At 50.8% G+C, this 19,290-nt stretch overlaps 2 protein-coding genes across 6 annotated transcripts; one reads left to right on the top strand and one right to left on the bottom strand.

Moving 5' to 3' along the window:
- Positions 1–3,400: 3,400 nt before the first annotated feature.
- GNGT2 (G protein subunit gamma transducin 2) lies at positions 3,401–6,771 on the bottom strand. 4 transcript variants are annotated; one of them, XM_053569006.1, is made up of 5 exons: positions 6,602–6,719; positions 5,723–6,355; positions 5,084–5,173; positions 4,278–4,367; positions 3,401–3,985 (listed from the first exon to the last, which is right to left on the bottom strand). In XM_053569006.1, exons 4-5 carry the CDS (start codon positions 4,359–4,361, stop codon positions 3,860–3,862), a joined length of 210 nt encoding a protein of 69 aa, XP_053424981.1. In that variant the 5' UTR covers positions 4,362–4,367; positions 5,084–5,173; positions 5,723–6,355; positions 6,602–6,719; the 3' UTR covers positions 3,401–3,859. The 4 variants fall into 4 exon arrangements, with proteins under 4 accessions (XP_053424981.1, XP_053424983.1, XP_053424980.1 ...); XM_053569008.1 differs by lacking the exon at positions 5,723–6,355 and having other exon boundaries at positions 6,646–6,771; XM_053569005.1 differs by lacking the exon at positions 5,723–6,355 and having other exon boundaries at positions 6,602–6,734.
- A 140-nt stretch (positions 6,772–6,911) lies between these two features.
- On the top strand, positions 6,912–19,033 carry ABI3 (ABI family member 3). 2 transcript variants are annotated; one of them, XM_053568998.1, is made up of 8 exons: positions 6,912–7,043; positions 13,982–14,149; positions 15,192–15,368; positions 16,864–16,949; positions 17,149–17,244; positions 17,454–17,608; positions 18,096–18,233; positions 18,594–19,033. In XM_053568998.1, exons 1-8 carry the CDS (start codon positions 6,927–6,929, stop codon positions 18,755–18,757), a joined length of 1,101 nt encoding a protein of 366 aa, XP_053424973.1. In that variant the 5' UTR covers positions 6,912–6,926; the 3' UTR covers positions 18,758–19,033. The 2 variants fall into 2 exon arrangements, with proteins under 2 accessions (XP_053424973.1, XP_053424972.1); XM_053568997.1 differs by having other exon boundaries at positions 17,451–17,608.
- Positions 19,034–19,290: the final 257 nt, after the last annotated feature.

The following is a 19,290-nucleotide window of genomic DNA, read 5'->3' as shown; positions in this document are numbered from 1 at the left end:
TAATGTCAGCAGGATTTGCTGATCTCACCATATGTTCATTATCTAGAAGCAGGTGGCTTTACAGAAGGACAGGCTGGCCTGGTAAAGACCCAGGGTGGTACCAGCTGGAAGACACTGTTCTGCACAGATGCGGTGCTGTCAAAAGGCTGCTGGCTGTGCTCTGAACAACCTCTAGTGCTTTGCTTTCAGAGCTGAAACACTTAAGAATCTGTGAGCTAGAGGTGGGGATAGCTCAGATGGCGTCAGGATCCACTCTCACAATGATCACTGTCATCCTTCTAACTTGCTAGTGGAAAGGTTTGGCCATGTACGAAAGGAATGCTGTCACCGGGGCAAGATGTTATCCCTGCTTTGCATAGAAGCTGAGCTCTATCACCAGCCCTTTAAGCCTCCTTATGGCATTAGTAAAACACAGAGAAGGGGGTCAGGGTGTTGGGTGTACGACAAACCTTGAGACTTAGGGGAGCCAATGATTATTACCTCCCTGGGGGTGGGCAGGAAAAGCATGGGAGGAGCCAGAGAACACCTGGGACACAAGGCCCTGAGCAAAGGTGACAGGATGAAACCACTGCTCTCTGCAGAGTCCCACAAAGGTTCAGACTCCTCAGGAATAGTTGAGTCGCTTCCCTGGCCCCAGAACCCCAACCAGTGAGATTCTGCCTGAAGGCAGGAGAATAGGACGGGGCCAGCAGAATAAAGAAGCCATAGCCATGTGGCCTCTAGCTGCACCACTGGAGCTCCCACCTGTTTTCCCTTTCCCTGCCGGAGCCATATAGAAGATTTAGCTTTCTCCATTTTCTCAAGTAAGAATTATTAGTTTTTGTTTTTGTTTTGAGACAGAGTCTCACTTTGTTGCCTTCTGTAGAGTGCTGTAGCATCATAGCTCACAGCAACCTCAAAGTCTTGGGCTCAATTGATCCTCTTGCTTCAGCCTCCCGAGTAGTTGGGACTATAGGTGCCCGGCACAACGCCTAGCTGGTTTTTAGAGATGGAGTCTCACTCTTGTTCAGGCTGGTCTAGAACTCCTGTGCTCAGGCAATCCACCCCCTCGGCCTCCCAGAGTGCTAGGTTGAAGTAAGAATCATTGTATTTCAATGTTTTCTCTTTCTCACCCCTCTTCTTTTCCTTCTCTTGAGTGGAGTATATTGGGAGTGGTTGAATTTCCTCTAGGTTGTAGAATGGTGACATGAAGTCAGGATGGAATTGGGGACTGGAGATCCTGGGTTTTGACCACAGTGGCTTCGAGACCTTACCCTTCATGTGCCTCTGGGTTGGGGCCCGCTGGGGAAGGGAGGCTGAGTCTGCAGCTGTATAAAGGATCAGTGTATTATGTTGGGTCTCTTTTCAGAGACTTGCTTTCAATCCCATCTAGTAAATCTCCTAAACCAGAAATTTGGACGTCATCTTTGACAATCCACTGTAAGTTCAATCCACTTTGAGAACTTTATTTCCCAAAGAACCCTTCAACTCACCACCCCGACCCTCAGACTTACAGCCATTGCCCTAGTGAGATCCAAGCCCACCTCTCTAACAGACCCTAAGGATCTAGGCCTCCATCTTGACATGCCCACCCTCATTGTTGTTCCCATTAAAACCAGGTTCTTTTTTTTTTCTTTTCATATCTATTCCTTTGCTTTCATGTCTACTCCTACTAGCCCTTCAACCGGAAGTGCCATCTATCCACCTCTTTGTAACCTCACTGGTTAGGATTCAGCTCCAGATATCAATGCCTCCTGGAAGCCTTTCTGTTCCCCCTCCCAGGACTCAACACTCCCATTCAGCGAGATTAAATAGCTCTCCTGTAGGCTTCTGCCAAATTGCATTGTGCACATTATATCTTTGCCTTAGCTCTATCTTTCTAGAAACCTCCATGACATGAGAGCCAAGTGGAGGGGGAAGCCAATGCACAGGCTGAACAAAAGAACAATGAGATAGATGGCTTGCTTGTGCACACATGAGCCCACATGGGCAGAAAAACATGGAACATCAGAGAGGCTGGGGACACTGGTACAAGTTGTTGGACTGAATGCTACTGTTTAGAACTTGCTTCTCAGTGAATCTAAAACTTCATCACCATCCAATCACCAAGACCACCCCTGACAGACCCATCTTGCTCCCACCAAAACATTCCCTATGGATCCTTTGCCCTGGACCTAACATTCTGGACTAGTTCTGTTCTCAACTGTGGCTGAGTGTAACAAGTATACAGCAAGTCATACCTTTTTCTGTTTCAGCTGAAGAATCAAAAAGGGGGAGGGGATGGGCACTGTGGCTCATACCTGTAATCCTTGTAATCCTCGCATTCTGGGAGGCTGAGGCCGGTAGATCGCTTGAGCTCACGAGTTTGAGACCAGCCAGCAAGAGGGAGAACCCATCTCTACTTAAAAAAATAGAAAAACTAGCTGGGTGGTGTGGCAGATGCCTGTAGAACCTGCTACTCAGGAGGCTGAGGCAAGAGGATCTCTGGAGCCCAAGAGTTTGAGGTTGCTGTGAGCTATGATACCACAGTACTGTATCCAGGGTGACAGAGTGAGACTCTGTCTCAAAGAAAGGGCTCTTTGAGGCAGTTCTCTCCTTGCTGACAAGGCCTAGGAAACAGCTTCCCCAGCCTTAGTAGGGTCCAACCCTGTTTCCGCTAAGTGAAGCCTATCCCTTGCCTACTCAGATGCTTTCCTGGGCTTCCTCTGGCCTTTTAGATGAAGGAGAAAGTTTCTGACTGCACTTACAGAAAGGTCCTTCAGGACTTGGCCCCAGCTGCCCTTTCCAGCCCAGCGTGTCACTAGCCCATTTTGTGCCTCCCTCGCCTACTGGCATCCATGTCACCCTGCCCTGCATTCACGTTTATTGCCCTGGTGTCTGTCTGCTGTGTGTTCCTACACCGCCCATGACCCTCCCATGGTAGCTTTTCTTTTTTTTTTATTGAGATGAAGTCTTATTTTGTCACCCTTGGTAGAGTGCCATGGCATAATAGTTTGCAGCAACCTCAAACTCTTGGGCTCAAGCGATTCTTTTGCCTCAGCCTCCCTAGTAGCTGGGACTATAGGCACCCGCCACAATGCCTGGCTCTCTCTCTCTCTCTCTCTCTCTCTATATATATATATATATATATATATATATATATATATTTCCATTTAGCAGGCCAGGGCTGAGTTCGAACCTACCAGCCCCAGAGCATGTGGCCAGCGCCCTAACCGCTGAGCACAGGCACCCGATCCCCGTGGTTGCTTTTATAGACTTAACTGTAAATCGTTTCATGTCTTCTCTGCTAAATTTCATGAAAACAGTAGCTATGTTAGCCTTATCCATAATTCCATCCCAGGTACAAGCACATAATAGACGCTCAACAGTATTAAAAAAATCATGAAATCATAACTTCATAATCTCTTTCTGTTGTAGGGCCAGCTGGAGTGATCTAAATGGCTGGGAAGAGGGCCACAGGATAGGACATGAGATGGGGGAGAAGGAACACCCTGACCTGGGCTCCAAACCCAAACTATTCTATTAGGGAAACACTTTTTTCTAGGAAGAAAGTGGAAGGGAAAAATGGATGGGTTCTAAGGAGAAGCAAGTGCCTCCTAAGGATGGCTCTCCACCCCCTGCCACCCCTGGTGCCAGCTGTTCAGCCAGGGTAGCTCTTCTTAGAGTATTCCTCAGCTGGGTCAGCAGGGACCCAGAGGGGGCGGAGTAACAGAAGAGCGGAGGGGTGGGTTGGGAATAGATGCACAGTGCATTCATTCAGGTATCTTTACTCATTCTATGATGAGGAGAAGGTGAAAATTCACTGGCTGCCTGAGTGTCCGAGGATACTTGGTCCTCAGTGAGGAGGGACCGACATTCCAAGTGATGGGCTCTGATGTCATCAGCTTATCATGCAGGCGCCTTTCTCTCTGAAGGGATTCTTATCCTCAGGGATGCCTTTGAGAAGAGGGTCATTTCCTGCTTGAGCCTCCACATAATCCTTGATTTCCTTTCCTGTCTGGGAAATCTGTGAGAACACAAAATATGGTTATAGGCCTGGTAGCTTTCTCAGGCCCCATGACGTGGTGGACACACGGAGCTCTCCTAGGCCCCAAGGCTCTCTCTTGTGCTCAGGGAAAGTGGCACCTTATCCGGGTTAAACTCCAGTCTCCTACATCTACCCCAGCCCAAAGGCACCTCTCGCTGCTTCTGCTGCCCTGGGAAGCTCCACCATCCCTTTCCCATCACTTCCTCCTTCTGGTCCCAGCTCTACAAGGGAACACAGGAAGGGATGCGCTGGGAGGGACCTGGAGGCTCACTGGCAATCTCGAATTCTTCATTTCCCTCTTCAGCTGTTCCACCTCCATCCTCAGCAGGTCCTTCTCGTTAAGCTCTTGGGCCATCCTGTCCTACAGACATAGTCCCAGAAAGGATTCAGCAGACAGATTTGCAACTCCCATCGCTCTTCCTGTTCCTCTGCACCTGAACTTCTCCCCTCTCCCTGCCGTATCCCCTGCTCAGGCCTCTCATCCCTTCCCACGCACTCATGCTCTCCCTGCGCCCCTGCCCCTGCCTGGTCCAGGAAATCTCCCAGTCTGATGGAGGAGGCACAATTTTTGCCTTTGGTTAAGGACCTGTGTAAGAAGGAAACAGAGAAGGAAGAGAAAGGAGTTTCCTTCAGTGAGGAAGATTCAAGAAGCAAAGTTAGTGTTCTACAGAATGACTCAGGTACAAGTTTTCTTTTTTGTCTCCAGGTCTTGGCAGGGCAGAGTGTATCCCAGTGGCCAAGAGAAGGGGTTCTGGGGCCTGCCCCACTCCAATTCTGATTCCAGCTCTGCAGGTTTCACACTGTGTAACCTTAAGCCAGTCCCTCAGCCTCCTTAAGTCTTAGACTCCCCATCTACAAAAGGTGTATAGTAATAGTATCTACCTCCAGAAACATAATGCATATAAAATATTTTAATACACTGCTTGGCACATGCTGAACATAATACATTTATTATTATTACTAATAATGCTCTTATTATCATTATCACTGCAGAGTTATCAGGAAGGCCTGCCTGCCACCCAACCTCCAGTTCCAATAAACTAGAACCCAGCCCAGTGCAACTTCAGCCCCTCTCACCTGCCAGGGAAGAGCACTCTCTCCAAGTCACTCGTCCTAGACCCAGACAGGATGGTGTTTGAGCCTCCTAGTTCTTCATCAGCTGAAAATCTTCAGATAAAGCAGATGGTCTGGGAACCAAAATCTCTGATGCCTAAGCTGATCATAGGCTCAAGGTTCTAAGCTCTTCCACCTCTGAGCCTCCAAGGCCTCACTGCTACCAGCACAGAGAAACACTGACATCTTCCTACAAAAGCAAACTAGGAAACAGAGGCTGCCTCGGATCTGTCTGCCTCAAGGCCACCTTCTCCCCACCCTGCTCCCTGGGTCAGCTTCTCTTAGTGATGCCCCTAGCTTAGAGTTCCCCTGCCCCACCTGCTGCCCTTCCACTGACTTCTCTCCTCCCCAACCCTCCACCTGCTGTGGAGGCTGAGCCTGCTGTGAGGCTGTTCTTCCCAATGAGACCAGCTCCTAACTTCTCTAACCAAGCTGTCTTCCTGCCCCTCATTGGTTCCCCACAATTTCACCTTACAAGCTTCTCCTGGTTGCCTCTTCCTTCACTCACTGGATCCAAATGTAAGCTCGTTTATGATGCCGTGACGGTTAGCACTGGGGGCTGTGCCACCCTAATGCCTTGGTCCATGCCTCTTGCCACCTCACCTCTTTCTGAGCCCTGAGTGTGGGTATCTCTTATCTGCAGTTCATGAGCACATCCTGGTCCTTCTCTTGGTCTCTTCCCAGGACCACCTCCTGAGGGGTCCTGGTCTGGCTGACACTTGTGCCAAGGGACCCTCTCGAGGAGCAGAAGCTGAGGGACCAATATGTTTGGGGGGATCTTATTCTCCTGTCTCTAGGATGACAGAATTGTTGGTGGGAGGGGCAGGAAGGAGGCTGTGGTCCATCCTAACTTCTCTTCCAGGACCCACTCAATCTGTGAGCTCTAACAAAGAATCTGAGATCAGGACAGGATCCTCGAGGTCGTTGAGTTGGACTCCTCTATTAATGCGTGAACTACAGGCCGTACCTTCTGGCCAGACTCGGTGGTCTGCGCATAGCTGCTTCCTAACTCTGACAAATAACCTGGAATTTGAGCCTAGTGCTTCTCAAATCCAAGTTCCTGTTGTCTAATCTGAGTTCCTCACATGCACTTGGTGGATTTCATCTTGTCCTTCCTTCATCAGGCACAGGGCATGCAGAGCGGACCTTCCTCAGACGTGACCCTCCACAGGCTTGGTGACACTTCTCTGGGAACCTCTGGTTGTGTCTTCCTGGGTCCAACCCCGACTCTTGCTGCTGCACAGGCGTTTTCCACTGTTGCTGTGCTGCTACCCCCACAGTTCCCTCCTCCTCGGTGACTGGCCTCCATATGCCATCCACCCTCCACTCCCCAGTCCCCTCGTGACTCATCCCTAAGCTTCCCAAGGAAGCCCCCACCCTCTGCCCTTTCCTCCCCCTTCCATGAGTGGAAAGTCTACCTCCACCCCCCCATAGCAGGCCAGCCCCCTTCCTCCCAGTCTCCCACCCCATCCCCCCACCCACCAGTTTCCTCTCCAGGACCAGGGAGCAATCACGGCTGCCCTGACCTTGGCTTCCTCTGCTAGGTGGGATTGGGGGCTGGGCCCCCAAACAGGTCCTGGCTTCCCCCTTCCTCTGGGCAGGAGAGAGAGGCTAAGGCCCAGGGAGCAGGGACTGACTTCCTCTTGTCCCGGAATGAGCATGCCTGCCCTTTGCAAGCAGGTTTGGGTCTCTCACGAAGAGGAAACCAAAAGCAGTGAGAGGGAGGGAAGACAGAGCGACCAATCAAGGGCAGGGTGAGGCTCGAAACCGGCGGGCTCCCCGGGGAGCCAGACAGAGACTGGGGGTGATGGCGGATCTACAGCAGCTGCAGGAGTTTGAGATCCCCACGGGCCGGGAGGCTCTGCGGGGAAACCACAGTGCCCTGCTGCGGGTCGCCGACTACTGTGAGGACAACTACATGCAGGTAGGTGGAGTGGGCACAGGCCTAGACTCCTCAGCCCTTCAAGGGGCCCTGGAGCCCAACCCTAGCCTGGGCCATGGAGGCCATCCTGACAGGTGCTTGTTGGGGCCTTGGCTGAGAAATCCTCCCACGTCTTCAGCTTTATCCTAGTTCACCAAAGTTAACCCTGACCCCACACTACCCACGCTCGGAGGTGGCTGAGGTGGCCAGTCTGATTCCATCTCGTTCTTTGGCCTCACCCAGCTTCACCTCCCCAAAGTCTCTGTCCTCACACTTCATGCTGGGGCATGAAGGGTCCAGATGGGGTTTCAGAAGAAATTCCCAAGCAGTGTAGCCAACCAGAGATGGACCAGTGGAAAGGAGCTCTTTCCCTATAGTAGGTGGAGGACAGGAGAAGTCGGAGTAGGCTAGGTTAGAGAGAGGAGGCCTCACACAGACGCAGGGGGATGGCTGACGTGACTGCTGGGAGGAGGCTGCAAAAGGTGAGGAGGGTGGCATCACAGAACAGCTTTTTTTTTTTTTTTTTTTTTTTAGAGACAGAGTTTCATCTTGTTGCTCTCAGTAGAGTGCTGAGGCTTCACAGCTCACAGCAACCTCCAACTCTTGGGCTTAAGCGATTCTCCCACCTCAGCCTCCCAAGTAGCTGGGTCTATAGGCACCTGCCACACTGCCTGGCTATTTTTTTTGTTGTTGTTGTTGAAGTTGTCATTGTTGTTTAGCTGGTCCCGGGCCAGGTTCGAATCCCACCAGCCTCGGTGCATGTGGCTGGCACTGTAACCACTGTGCTGCCGAGCCACACAGAACGGTTTTTTAAATTGTTGTTCCGTGACTGAGAATATAGATCCCCAGATCAAGGGAGGGATCAAACACTTCTAACATTTCATGAATCCTTACAACTACTTTATGAGACAAGTATCATGATTTCTATTTTATGGGAATGAAAACAGCAGTTCAGTGAGATGAAGTGCCTTGTTCAAGGTCACACAGCTCCTCCGGCCTCCCTGATTTTTGACAAAGAGGTCTTTCCTTTCCTTCTTTCTGCCTCTTGACCCGCTGGATGGATTTTAAGACAGTTTATTTGTACTCACTGTCCTCAGTTTCCTCTGCTCCCTTAAGAGCTCCAGCTAAACCTGTTACCCCTTGAGCAAAACTTACTTTTCCTACAATATTAACCAAACTGTCAGAAGAGGCACAGCGATCTCCTAGCATAGTAAGAATGTTGGGTGAAAAAAAGAGCAAGTGCTTATGGGGAAATGACAGATTAAAGACAGTCAGTGATGGGCGGCGCCTGTGGCTCAGTCAGTAAGGCACCGGCCCCATATACCGAGGGTGGCGGGTTCAAACCCGGCCCCAGCCAAACTGCAACCAAAAAATAGCCGGGCGTTGTGGCGGGCGCCTGTAGTCCCGGCTGCTTGGGAGGCTAAGGCAAGAGAATCGCTTAAGCCCAGGAGTTGGAGGTTGCTGTGAGCTGTGTGAGGCCACGGCACTCTACTGAGGGCCATAAAGTGAGACTCTGTCTCTACAAAAAAAAGAAAAAAAAAAAAAGACAGTCAGTGATGATAACAGTTAAAATGCTTCATATCCTCACTTTGAGCCTGGCACGTTACAGGCATGGCCTCATTTCTGTGAGAACTATTCCCAGTTACCCATGAGGAAGCTGAGGTTTGGAAAGTTAAGTCACTTTCCCAAAGTACAGAATCCAAATTCAAACCCAGAAATTTGTCTCCAGAGCCCACTCCCTATACCACTAACTGAAAATGCTACCTGGGGTATAATTTTGATCTGTATAGATGGCAAGGGACCAACCTGTAGGTAGATAAAACATGGTTTGCAAACCAGCTCATTCACCTAGTGCTGAAAGTCACACTCCCCCGACATGGGCAAGTAGAACTTTCCATTCCTTCCATAACTTCTGTGTATCTCAAAGTGAGTCCTCATTGGTTCTCTTGCACACACAGTATGCACACACAAGTTGATGTCACAAAGACCTGAGTCCAGTTTCCTACCTACCAACTGCAGGATCTATGGCAAGTGTCCCCTCTGATTCTTACACCTTCCTTCAGGGATGGTTATTTGGGTTAAATGTGACAATGTATTAAAGCATTCAGCCCAGTATCAATCCTTAAGAAAGGAAAGATAAGGGCAGTGCCTGTGGCTCAATGGAGTAGGGTGCTGGGCCCATATGCTGGAGGTGGTGGGTTCAAACCCAGCCCTGGCCAAAAACTACAACAAAAAAAAAAAAAAAAAAAAAAAGAGGAAGGATAAATGGCAGCTTTCATCACTTATATTATTATTATTATTATTTTTTTTTTTGTAGAGACAGAGTCTCACTTCATGGCCCTCGGTAGAGTGCCGTGGCGTCACACAGCTCACAGCAACCTCCAACTCCTGGGCTTAGGCGATTCTCCTGCCTCAGCCTCCCGAGTAGCTGGGACTACAGGTGCCCGCCACAACGCCCGGCTATTTTTTTTTTGTTCAGCCGGGGCCGGGTTTGAACCTGCCACCCTCGGCCACAGGCGCCGCCCCTACTATTATTATTATTTTTTAAAGATAGAGTCTCACTTTGTCACCCTCGGTAGAGTGCTGTGGCATCACAGCTCAGCAACCTCCAACTCCTGGGTTTAGGCGATTCTTTTGCCTCAGCCTTCCAAGTAGCTGGGACTATAGCGCCAGCCACAACGCCCGGCTATTTGTTTGTTTGTTTGTTTGCAGTTTGGCCGGGGCCACCCTCGATATATGGTGCCGGCCCCTACCTACTGAGCCACAGGCACCACCCCCCACTTCTATTATTATTATCATCATTTGTTAGAAGGATGGATAGTAAAACTCACTTCTAGGGAGGAGAAGTGGTCCTTGCAAAAACATGCAGAGCATTGGGGCTGGGCAAGGTAACTCACATATGCCTGTAATCTGAGCACTTTGGGATGCCAAGGTGGGAGGATCCCTTGAACTCAGGAGTTGGAGACCAGCCTGAGCAAGAGGGAGACTGCTGTCTCTTCTAAATACAGAAAAACCAGCCAGGCACTGTGGTTGGCACCTGTAGTCTCAGTTACTCAGGAGGAAAAGGCAAGAGTATCACTTGAACCCAGGATTTTGAGGTTTCTGTGAGCCAGGCTGATACCATGGCACTCTAGCCTGGGCAACAGAGCAAGACTCTGTCTCAAAAAATGCTCCAAAACAAATTGGAAGCCCAAGTCCAGGCTTCCTTCCTGCAGAACACTGACTACTAGACCACACAACCAGTTCCCTTTCCTTTACTCTTTGTCTGGGGAGCAAATGCCTAGGAAAGTTTTAAGTGACTTCTCAGAACTGGTTTGAATAAGGACTGGTTCCCATGCCTGCTGTCCTCCCCTCCTTCCACCCCTCAACCAGGTGTCAGGAAACCCATAGGGAATTAGAGAGGGCAACCTGGGGTCAGCTGCAAAGTCCTCATCCAGGGTTGACTGAGTTTACAGTTAATTTGCATGATGAACAAGCTGTCAGCCTCTAATATGGATCCCAGACCCTGGTCCCTCCAGACCTAACTCTGGGCCAAGACCAAAGTCAAGGGTCAGGACGCAGTGGTTCAGGCCTGTAATACTAGCACTCTGGGAGGCCTGGGCGGGTGGATTGCTTAAGCTCACAAGTTTGAGACCAGTCTAAGCAAGAGCTGTGAGCTATGATGCCACGGCATTCTACCCAGGGTGACAGCTTGAGACTCTGTCTTAAAAAAAAAAAAAAAAAAGAAAAGAAAAAAGTCAAGAGTCAGGGGGCTTTCAGGCTTGAAGTGCCTGAAGCTGGGCCCAAGCAGATACTTTCTTTTCCTATTTTGGCTGACAATTGCACACATCAGTCCCTGGAGGGGACTGTATAGGACTAGAGGCAAGCTAGGAAATCTGGGTAGAGATGGAAGAGGAGTCACTGCTGTGTTCTGGGCTTGTTTCTTCACTTATTAAAGGGAGGTCTTAAATTATCCTTTCTGGTTTTAGTATCCTGGGGTGATTTCTTTGCTTACTGGAGGCTCTCCATGACATATGGATAAGATGGAATTTTGATTACATATGCTGATGATATGTAAATTGGCATGCAAATGAGCATCACTTTCTGCCATTGGAACACAAAGGCCAGGAGGGGAGAAACATAGCATGAGCTTTCTAGAAGGCTTGGGTTCAGGCTACACTGGAGGCACTCAGGTCTCTCTCAAAACCCTGCTGTGATCATTTCTAGGTCTGCTCTCCAGTGACAGGACTTGAGGGGCACTCCAGGGCTCAAGCAAGGGAACCTCAGTGTGCAGCCTTGATTGTTCATCGCCTGCTTCCTGAGAAGGGTACAGCCTAGAATGTAGCAAACTCCATGACCCAACTGGGAATGAGGAAGCTGCCTGGGGAACCAAAAGACCAGAGAAGTTTTGACCCAGCCCCCACAGTCTGATCTGGTACTGAAAAAAACTTTTTTTCTTTTTTTTTGAGACAGAATCTCAAGCTGTTGCTGGGTAGAGTGCCGTGGCATCACACTCACCAAAACCTCAAACTCTTGAGCTTAATCCATTCTTTTGTCTCAGCCTCCCAAGTAGCTGGGACAACAGGCACTGGCCACAATGCCCGGCTATTTTTTGTGGTGATTGTTGTTGTTGTTGTCATCATTGTTTGGCAGGCCCGGGCTGGATTTGAACCCTCCAGCTCTGGGGTATATGGCTGATGCTCTAGCCGCTGAGCTACAAGTGCCGAGCCTGAAAAAATACTCTTGTTTTGGGACAGGCATGGTGGCTCACCCTGTAATCCTAGCACTCTGGGAGGCGGAGGCAGGTAGATTGCCTCAGCTCATGGTTGGAGACCAGCCTGAGCAAGAGTGAGACTCCGTGTCTAAAAATAGCCAGACGTTGTGGTGGGTGCCTGAGGCAAGAGAATCTCTTGAGCCCAGGAGTTTGAGGTTGCTGTGAGCTAAGACACCACAGCTCTCTACTAAGGGTGACAAAGTAAGAGTCTGTCTCAAACAATCAAAAGAACTATTGTTTTCACCACTCACCGCTCCACCACTGACTGGCAGTGTGACCCTGGCTGGAGCCTGGCACAGAAACTGGCAGAGTGCCTGGCACGCAGTAGGGACATGCCCAGCTGATGTTTTGGTTCCCATTTGACCTTCTAATTAACTCACAAGTGCTTATTTATAAAGTATCTTGTGTGTGTTGGGCAGTATATTCCAGGATAGGATAAAGAATGAAAGAGACAAGCTCTCTGCTTTCATGGCACTTCCATTTTAGCAGAGTGGGGAATGGGGAAGAGATAAAAATGCAAATAGGTAAGGTTTGGTAGTGCTAAATGTCATGAAGAGAAGAGAAGAGGGTAAATGTGAGAGAGTCCACAATGAAGTGAGCTAGGGGATATCTGAGCTAGGATGGTGAGGGAAGGTGTCTCTGAGGAGCTGAGACCTACTAATGAGAAGGATCCTAAAAGGAAGTTCAGTGTGGCAGGAGGATCTCCTGAGCCCAGGAGTTTGGGGTTGCCATGAACTATGATGATGCCACAGTGCTCAAGCCTGGACAACAGAGTGAGACTCTGTCTCTAAATAAGTGAATAAATAAATAAATAAATGTAAGTACAGCAAGTACAAAGGCCCTAGTGTAGAAATCATCTAGCTCGTTTGGGAACAAAACCCCAATGGCCACCGTGCCTGGCAGGATGAAATAAAGAGGGAGAGTGGTAGGGATTGAGGGTGAAGAAGAAGGCATGTGCTAGACCCAAAGAGCTGTACCTAAGTCAGGATTAGAAGCTTGTATTGTATTCTCAGTGTACTGGGAAGCTATTAGATTAGACAGAATGAATGAAGTTATTCTGTTTTGGGCCTCACTTTAGTTATCTGAGTTACCAAATACCAACCTGCAGACTGGAACTAAACAAGGAACACGAGTCACTGGAGAACCTTTAAAGCACACATTCATTGGCCTCACTCTTAGGGTTTGAGGGTCTGAGGGTCTGAGGTTGGGGACTAAAGTTGGCTGGTTTGTTTGTAAGTTTAAGAATGTCTGCTCTGGCGGTGCCCGTAGCTCAGTCGGCAGGGCACCGGCAACATACACCAAGGGTGGCAGGTTCAAATCCAGCCTGGGCCTGTCAAACAACAATGACAACTGCAACCAAAAAATAACCAGGCGTTGTGGTGGGCACCTGTAGTCCCAGCTACTGGGAGGCTGAGGCAAGAGAATTGCTTAAGCCCAAGAGTTTGAGGTTGCTGTGAGCTGTGATGCCATGGCACTCTATCCAGGGTGACAGCTTGAGACTCTGTCTCAAAAAAAAAAAAAAAAGAAAGAAAGAAAAAGAATGTCTGCTCTAGCCAATATTGCCTTCTTCTTTCCTTTCTACTATTCACCTCCCACCCCCTGAAAGGACAGCCTGTGACTGAAGGAAGTAGCAAGGTAATCTCAACTCGATCCTCACCTTGACTATGTGAGAAAGGGTATTTTTTCCTCCACTTTCCCCGATTCCCCAAGGCTGCATATTTGCTTTATTTAATGTCCTGAGAGCCCTTATTAATATACCTTTTTTTTTTTGAGACAGAGTCTCACTCTGACGCCCTGTGTAGAGTGCTATGACATCATAGCTCACAGCAACCTTAAACTCCTCAGTTCAAGCAATCCTCTTGCCTCAGACTCTTGAGTAGCTGGTGTTCACCATGACACTCAGCTAATTTTTCCAATTTTAGTAGAGACAGGGGCTTGCTCTTGCTCAATCTGGTCTTGAACTCCTGAGCTCAAGCAATCCTCCTGCCTGGGTCTCCTAGAGTGCTAGGATTACAGGCATGAGCCACCATGCCTGGCCTACAAAATCATTCTATGGAAACTACCTCAAATGTCAGGAGGTAGTCAGCCACTCTCTCTCAATCCAGCTCCCACCTTCCCTTTATCCTGTCCCATCCCACCCTATCCAATGGAAAGTACCAGCCTCAAGCCAAGGCTGTGTGTATTTCAGGCCACAGACAAGAGAAAGGCACTGGAGGAGACCATGGCCTTCACCACCCAGGCACTGGCCAGTGTGGCCTACCAGGTGGGCAACCTGGCCGGGCACACTCTGCGCATGTTGGACCTGCAGGGAACTGCCCTGAGGCAGGTGGAGGCCCGTGTAAGCACGCTGGACCAGGTAAGGTTTGTGGGAAGGCATCTTGCATCAGGCTACAACTCTTTGGCCCCACTCAGATATTTTCTGCAGCAAAAATTCCTTCCTGCCTTCCTCTATATGCAAATGTCCAACTCTATTGCAGAAGATTGCCACTTCCCAAGCTTCTGTGGCTGTGTCTCAGTGGCCTTGCCACTTCCCCATCACATTATGAATTCCCTAAAGGCAGAATTTTTCTTTTCTCTGAATTCTGCCCTGGACATTAGAAAGTAATGTCTACCAATTACAGTGGCTGTATAGCATAGGAAAGAAGTAGATGACCCCTGACTGTGTCTAAATACAGGTGGTGACTAAATGAATGTTCTAGACTCAGGGTGCTTGCTTGGCAAGGCCATCTTTTGCCCTGGAAGCACCGCCAGCACCACAGTAACACCCCTCCAGTGCACCCTGTTGTAGCATACACACCCTCCTCCTTCCTTCCTGGATCCTTGACCAAGGAATTACCCCACACAGCATGTGCACAGATGCAGCTACACACTCGGCCTAGTCTGGGCATCACCCACATGTTCAGTGCATGGGGCGTGTCTTTTCCTCTCACCCAAGCAGGCGAGTTCCCACCCTCTCAGTGCTGTGGGTTTCTTCCTCCACAGAGCTCTCCAAGAGGAAGTCAGTTCACTTATTTGTCCCCCAAAGGGGAGAAGCTGATCCAGCCTCAATTCCCTGCTACTTTCTATCACCACTACCCCTGCTCCTGAGCCAGCCTGGTGCTTGTCTCTTCCCAGTATCCCCAGGGGTGTTGTGTTTTCTCTTTTCCTCCTGTTCCTGCTCAGCTAATAATAACTCTCATTTGCTTGCACCAGGAAGTTGCTCCAAAGTGGCTCCATCCTCTCCCTGCTGCTCCTTTCCCAATTGCTAGGTGGCTTTGCAGACAAAACTTACTCTTTCTCTGGGCCTCACTGACTCCCATGATCCCCACACCACTCCAGAGTCCCTAAACTCTTCCTCCTTCAGGGGGAAGGGTGCTGGACACAGACCATCCACTGTCACCTCAAACCTTGTCATGCAGATGGTGAACATACATATGGAGAAGGTGGCCCGAAGGGAGATTGGCACCTTAGCCACTCTTCAGCGGCTGCGTCCTGGCCAGAAGATCATCGTCCCTGAGAGTCTGCCCCCACTCACACCCTATTACAGGAAGCCCCTCAACTTTGGCTGCCTGGATGACATTGGCCACGGCATCAAGGTAGAGAGAGGGGCTCTGCTCTTTACCCACAATCCATCCTTTCTGGCCTCGTGGCCCCTTTCTCTTCAGGTGCCTCATTCAATTTACAACCCTTTCTTGCCCCTTTCTTTCCTTGCTCCTGAAAACCATTTTGGGGACCCCTCCTCCTCCAATTTGATAACCCTCCATTACCTACTCCTTCCCACCATAACTGGCCTTTCCCCTGTGCTCAAATGACCTGCTGAGTGTGAGATCCTGAGCCCACGCCCCTGCGGGTGCTGGCTGTGTGGGAAGGGGAAGAAGGGGGAAGGGAGACTGTCGGGGTGTGCATGAGAATGGCTCCTTAGCCACATGAAAACAGCAACTTCCTCTGTCTGGGGTTTGAGGTCACTGCACTTGAGAAGTCACCCCAGCGCTGCTGTTGGTAGAAAGAGGCGGCAATACAGTCACACAAGGGGGACATGGTAGAGAGAGGGGGGCATGACTCTGGCATTTTCTTCTCAGCCCATCTCCTTCTGCAAGGTAAGAGAGGGCACACGCACACACCATTTGTCAATTCCTGTGTGCACACTTTGACATTCTAGATTAGATTAGGAGCTCTGTAACTAAATGACACCCTCGATCTCCCTAACATACCAGTCCCCTCAAAAGGGGAAACTACACTGTCCCCTTCAGTCACCAGGTCTCCTCCCCAAAGTTCTTTCTGTTGTCCAACTTTATTTTATTTTATTTTTTTATTTTGAGACAGTGCCTGGCTATGTTACCCAGGCTGGTCAGGAACTCATGGCTTCAAGTGATCCTCCCACTTCTGCCTCCCCAAATGCTGGGATAACAGGCGTGATTTCCCATACTTTCAACTTAAATTTGTTGTGTTTCTGCCAGGGCCTTTTTGTCTTGTCCCTAGTGAAGTATAGTGAACACAGAATATCATTTCCCATGTACTCAGCCTTGGACAAACCAACCCCATGGTAACAGAGTGCCCGCTTGCATTTGGGTTTACACCCTGACATTTATATACTTCCCTCCAAGTGTCTTGGGTCCTGATCCTCTTTGTCCTGAACTCCCCAAAGCCAATTCCACAGGTCTGCAGAAATGACAGGTGGGACACTTATAAGTGTGATGTGTCCTTTCCTTTGCCCACCTCCTTCCTCAGCTTCTTCTGGGATTGGGGTCTACTCAAAGTTAGGGACTACCAATTAGGGCTCCAGCTTCCTGGCTCTGAGATGTCAGGTGTCAGGGGAGGGAAGGGGGTGATAGGCCCATTCAGCTGCTGTGGCTACACAGAGGAAGTGGCTGTCGCCCTTCAGCAGAATTGAGGTCCAAGGCCCAGGCCATGACAAGAGGGGGTTAGGGTTGGGGGAGGGGTGGGAGAGGGACCTGGGAAGCAGAAGGGGGAACTTGCTGTGCCCATGTTCTCCCTCCTGGTTCTCGTCCACCCTTCCCCCATTTCCTCTCTGGGATGAGGGTGGGGATTGCCCCCGCCCAGATGCCAGCCCCACACCCTGCACCCTCGCAGGACCTGAGCACGCAGCTGTCGAGAACCGGGACCCTGTCTCGAAAGAGCATCAAGGCGCCTGCCACACCCGCCTCCACCACGCTGGGGTGAGGCCTCGTCACCATCCAAATCAGCCTGGCTCTGGCCAGCTCCATCCTGAAACTCCGCTCCCCTATCCTCGCCTCCCACCCCGGCGCCTTGTGCTCCCATGCCGTGTTTATACCCGGCACCAAACTTCCTCCTCTGAAAGCCGCCCCTCCTCCTCCTCTCACCTGACCCCTGCTTGCCCTGTTTCCTGTACCCCAGGAGAACCCCACGGATCCCCGAGCCGGTGCAGCTCCCCGTGGTGCCCGATGGCAAGCTCTCTGCCGCCTCATCCGCCTCTTCCCTGGCCTCGGCAGGGTGAGCCTCACAAGTTCAAGTGGGTGGGTGGGCGGGCGGTGGTTTCTGAGAGGGGCCTCCTGAGGGTTGTCACAGTGACTACAGGGGCTGAGAGGACTGCGAGTCACAGGTGCAGAATTAGGGCAGAGTCGGGGGCGGAGCTTAGGCGTGGAGGCTGTTAGAGAAGTCCTGCAACCCAGCCAAACCCCGCTGTCTCTGGCCTTCAGCAGCACTGAAGGACCCGGTGGGGTCTCCACGTCCAAGGGGCAGGCAGCATCCCCACCCGCTCCGCTCCCGGGATCCACAGCCCCACCCCCTCCACCAGCCGCGGACGAGATCTTCCTGCTGCCCCCTCCGCTGGAGGAGCTGTCTCTGCCCCCGCCGGGTAAGTAGCTCCGCCCCCTCCTGACCCGGGGTCGCTTTTTCACCTCCGCACGTGCCTCCCACCCCATCCATCCTGGATCTGAACCGGCCCTCCTCAGTGAATGCTTGGTCCTAGGATAGCGGACAGACGGGAGGGGAATCAGAGGTGTTCAAAGCTTCTCATCCATTTTCTCCGCTAAACTTAATACTAGGAAGATCTGTACGCTCTCGTGTAACAGATAAACCAGCTGAGGCTGAGAGGTTAAGTGACTTGCTCGAAGGCTACCCAGCTAACACGTGGCAGTATAAGTATCTAACTTATACTCCTCAATCTTTCAGTGTTTACTGAACACCTACTATGCACTAAAGGCACTGTGGGAGGACCAGGAGGGGTGAGGGCTGGAGGATGAGTCCTGGGCCTTGCTCTCCAGGAGCGAAATTTCCAGAGATGAGCGAAGTGGGGGGAGGTCCCTGCGCCACACTCGCAGGCTTTCCGCTTTCTCTCTCAGGCACAGAGTTGCCCCCGCCCCTGGACCTGCCCCCACCTCCGCCCCTGGATGGAGATGAATTGGAGCTGCCACCTCCGCCCCCGCCAGGCTTTGGGTCAGATGAGCCCAGCTGGGTTCCTGCCACATACTTGGAGAAAGGTACCTGACTCCTGGGTCTGAAGAGCACCAGATCCCGCCTTCCGGTTAGCCTTACCCCCACTCTACTACACAAGAGGCATTCTTCCCTACCGCTATAAAGGTGTGGATTCATTACCCCTGCCCCCCACACAACACTCGCACATTTTTCCCGTTATACTGAGCTTAGAACCTAACTGGGAAGAAAGCAGCTGGGCTGGTATTTAACTTTAAGATGAGGAGGAGACCTAAAGGCTTGGAAGCCCTCCTCAGCACCCTTCTCCCCTAGGTGACCCCTAGAGTTCAGTATTTGGGCCTCTGCATCCCTATGGGGGAAGGATACAGGAGGCGTATCTCATGGCACCCTCTCCTCCTGCCCTGCAGTGGTGACACTGTACCCATACACTCGCCAGAAGGACAACGAGCTCTCCTTCTCTGAGGGCACTGTAATCTGCGTCACCCGACGCTTCTCCGATGGCTGGTGTGAGGGCGTCAGCTCAGAGGGGACTGGATTCTTCCCCGGGAACTATGTGGAGCCCAGCTGCTGATGGCCTGGGCAGCTGACCCAGGGGAGTGGGTGAGCCCCAGGCCAAGCCGGCTCCAGTCATGGCTGAACTAAGTCTGGCCACCTCTTGGGCTGTGAGCTGTTTCCTGTCCCTTCCCCCATCATGGAGGTAAGGGGTCCTAGGGAGAGAGAGGAGGTACCCAGAGACCTGAAGCAGAGGGGAAAGAATGGAAGCCCAAGCAAATTGTCCCCAGAGAACCCCTACTCCATACCAAGGAAGTCTCCAGCTGCAAGTGCCAACTTTGAATAAAACTGATGACCTCTTGATGACTGCCCCACAGGGAGAGGGGGCAAGGAAGAAGAGGGATTAAATGACATCCCAGTTCTAAGGATCCTTCTAATTATAGACCCCCATTTCATATTTAGCAGCATCTCTCCCGTTTCCTCAGCATTAAGTGCCACTGTCACTTGCACTAGACCCCAGACACCTCTGCAGTCATTGACTGCGACTTGGTCTCCTGTCCATCACTTGTGTGGTTGTGTTCAGTATTGGTTTTTCAAGTTAGGCACTGGTCC

The sequence above is a fragment of the Nycticebus coucang genome, chromosome 18, assembly GCF_027406575.1.
Source record: "Nycticebus coucang isolate mNycCou1 chromosome 18, mNycCou1.pri, whole genome shotgun sequence".
Lineage (NCBI taxonomy): Eukaryota > Metazoa > Chordata > Mammalia > Primates > Lorisidae > Nycticebus > Nycticebus coucang.
Note: the sequence above shows the minus strand (reverse complement) of the source record. Positions and strands in the feature narration are given on the sequence as shown.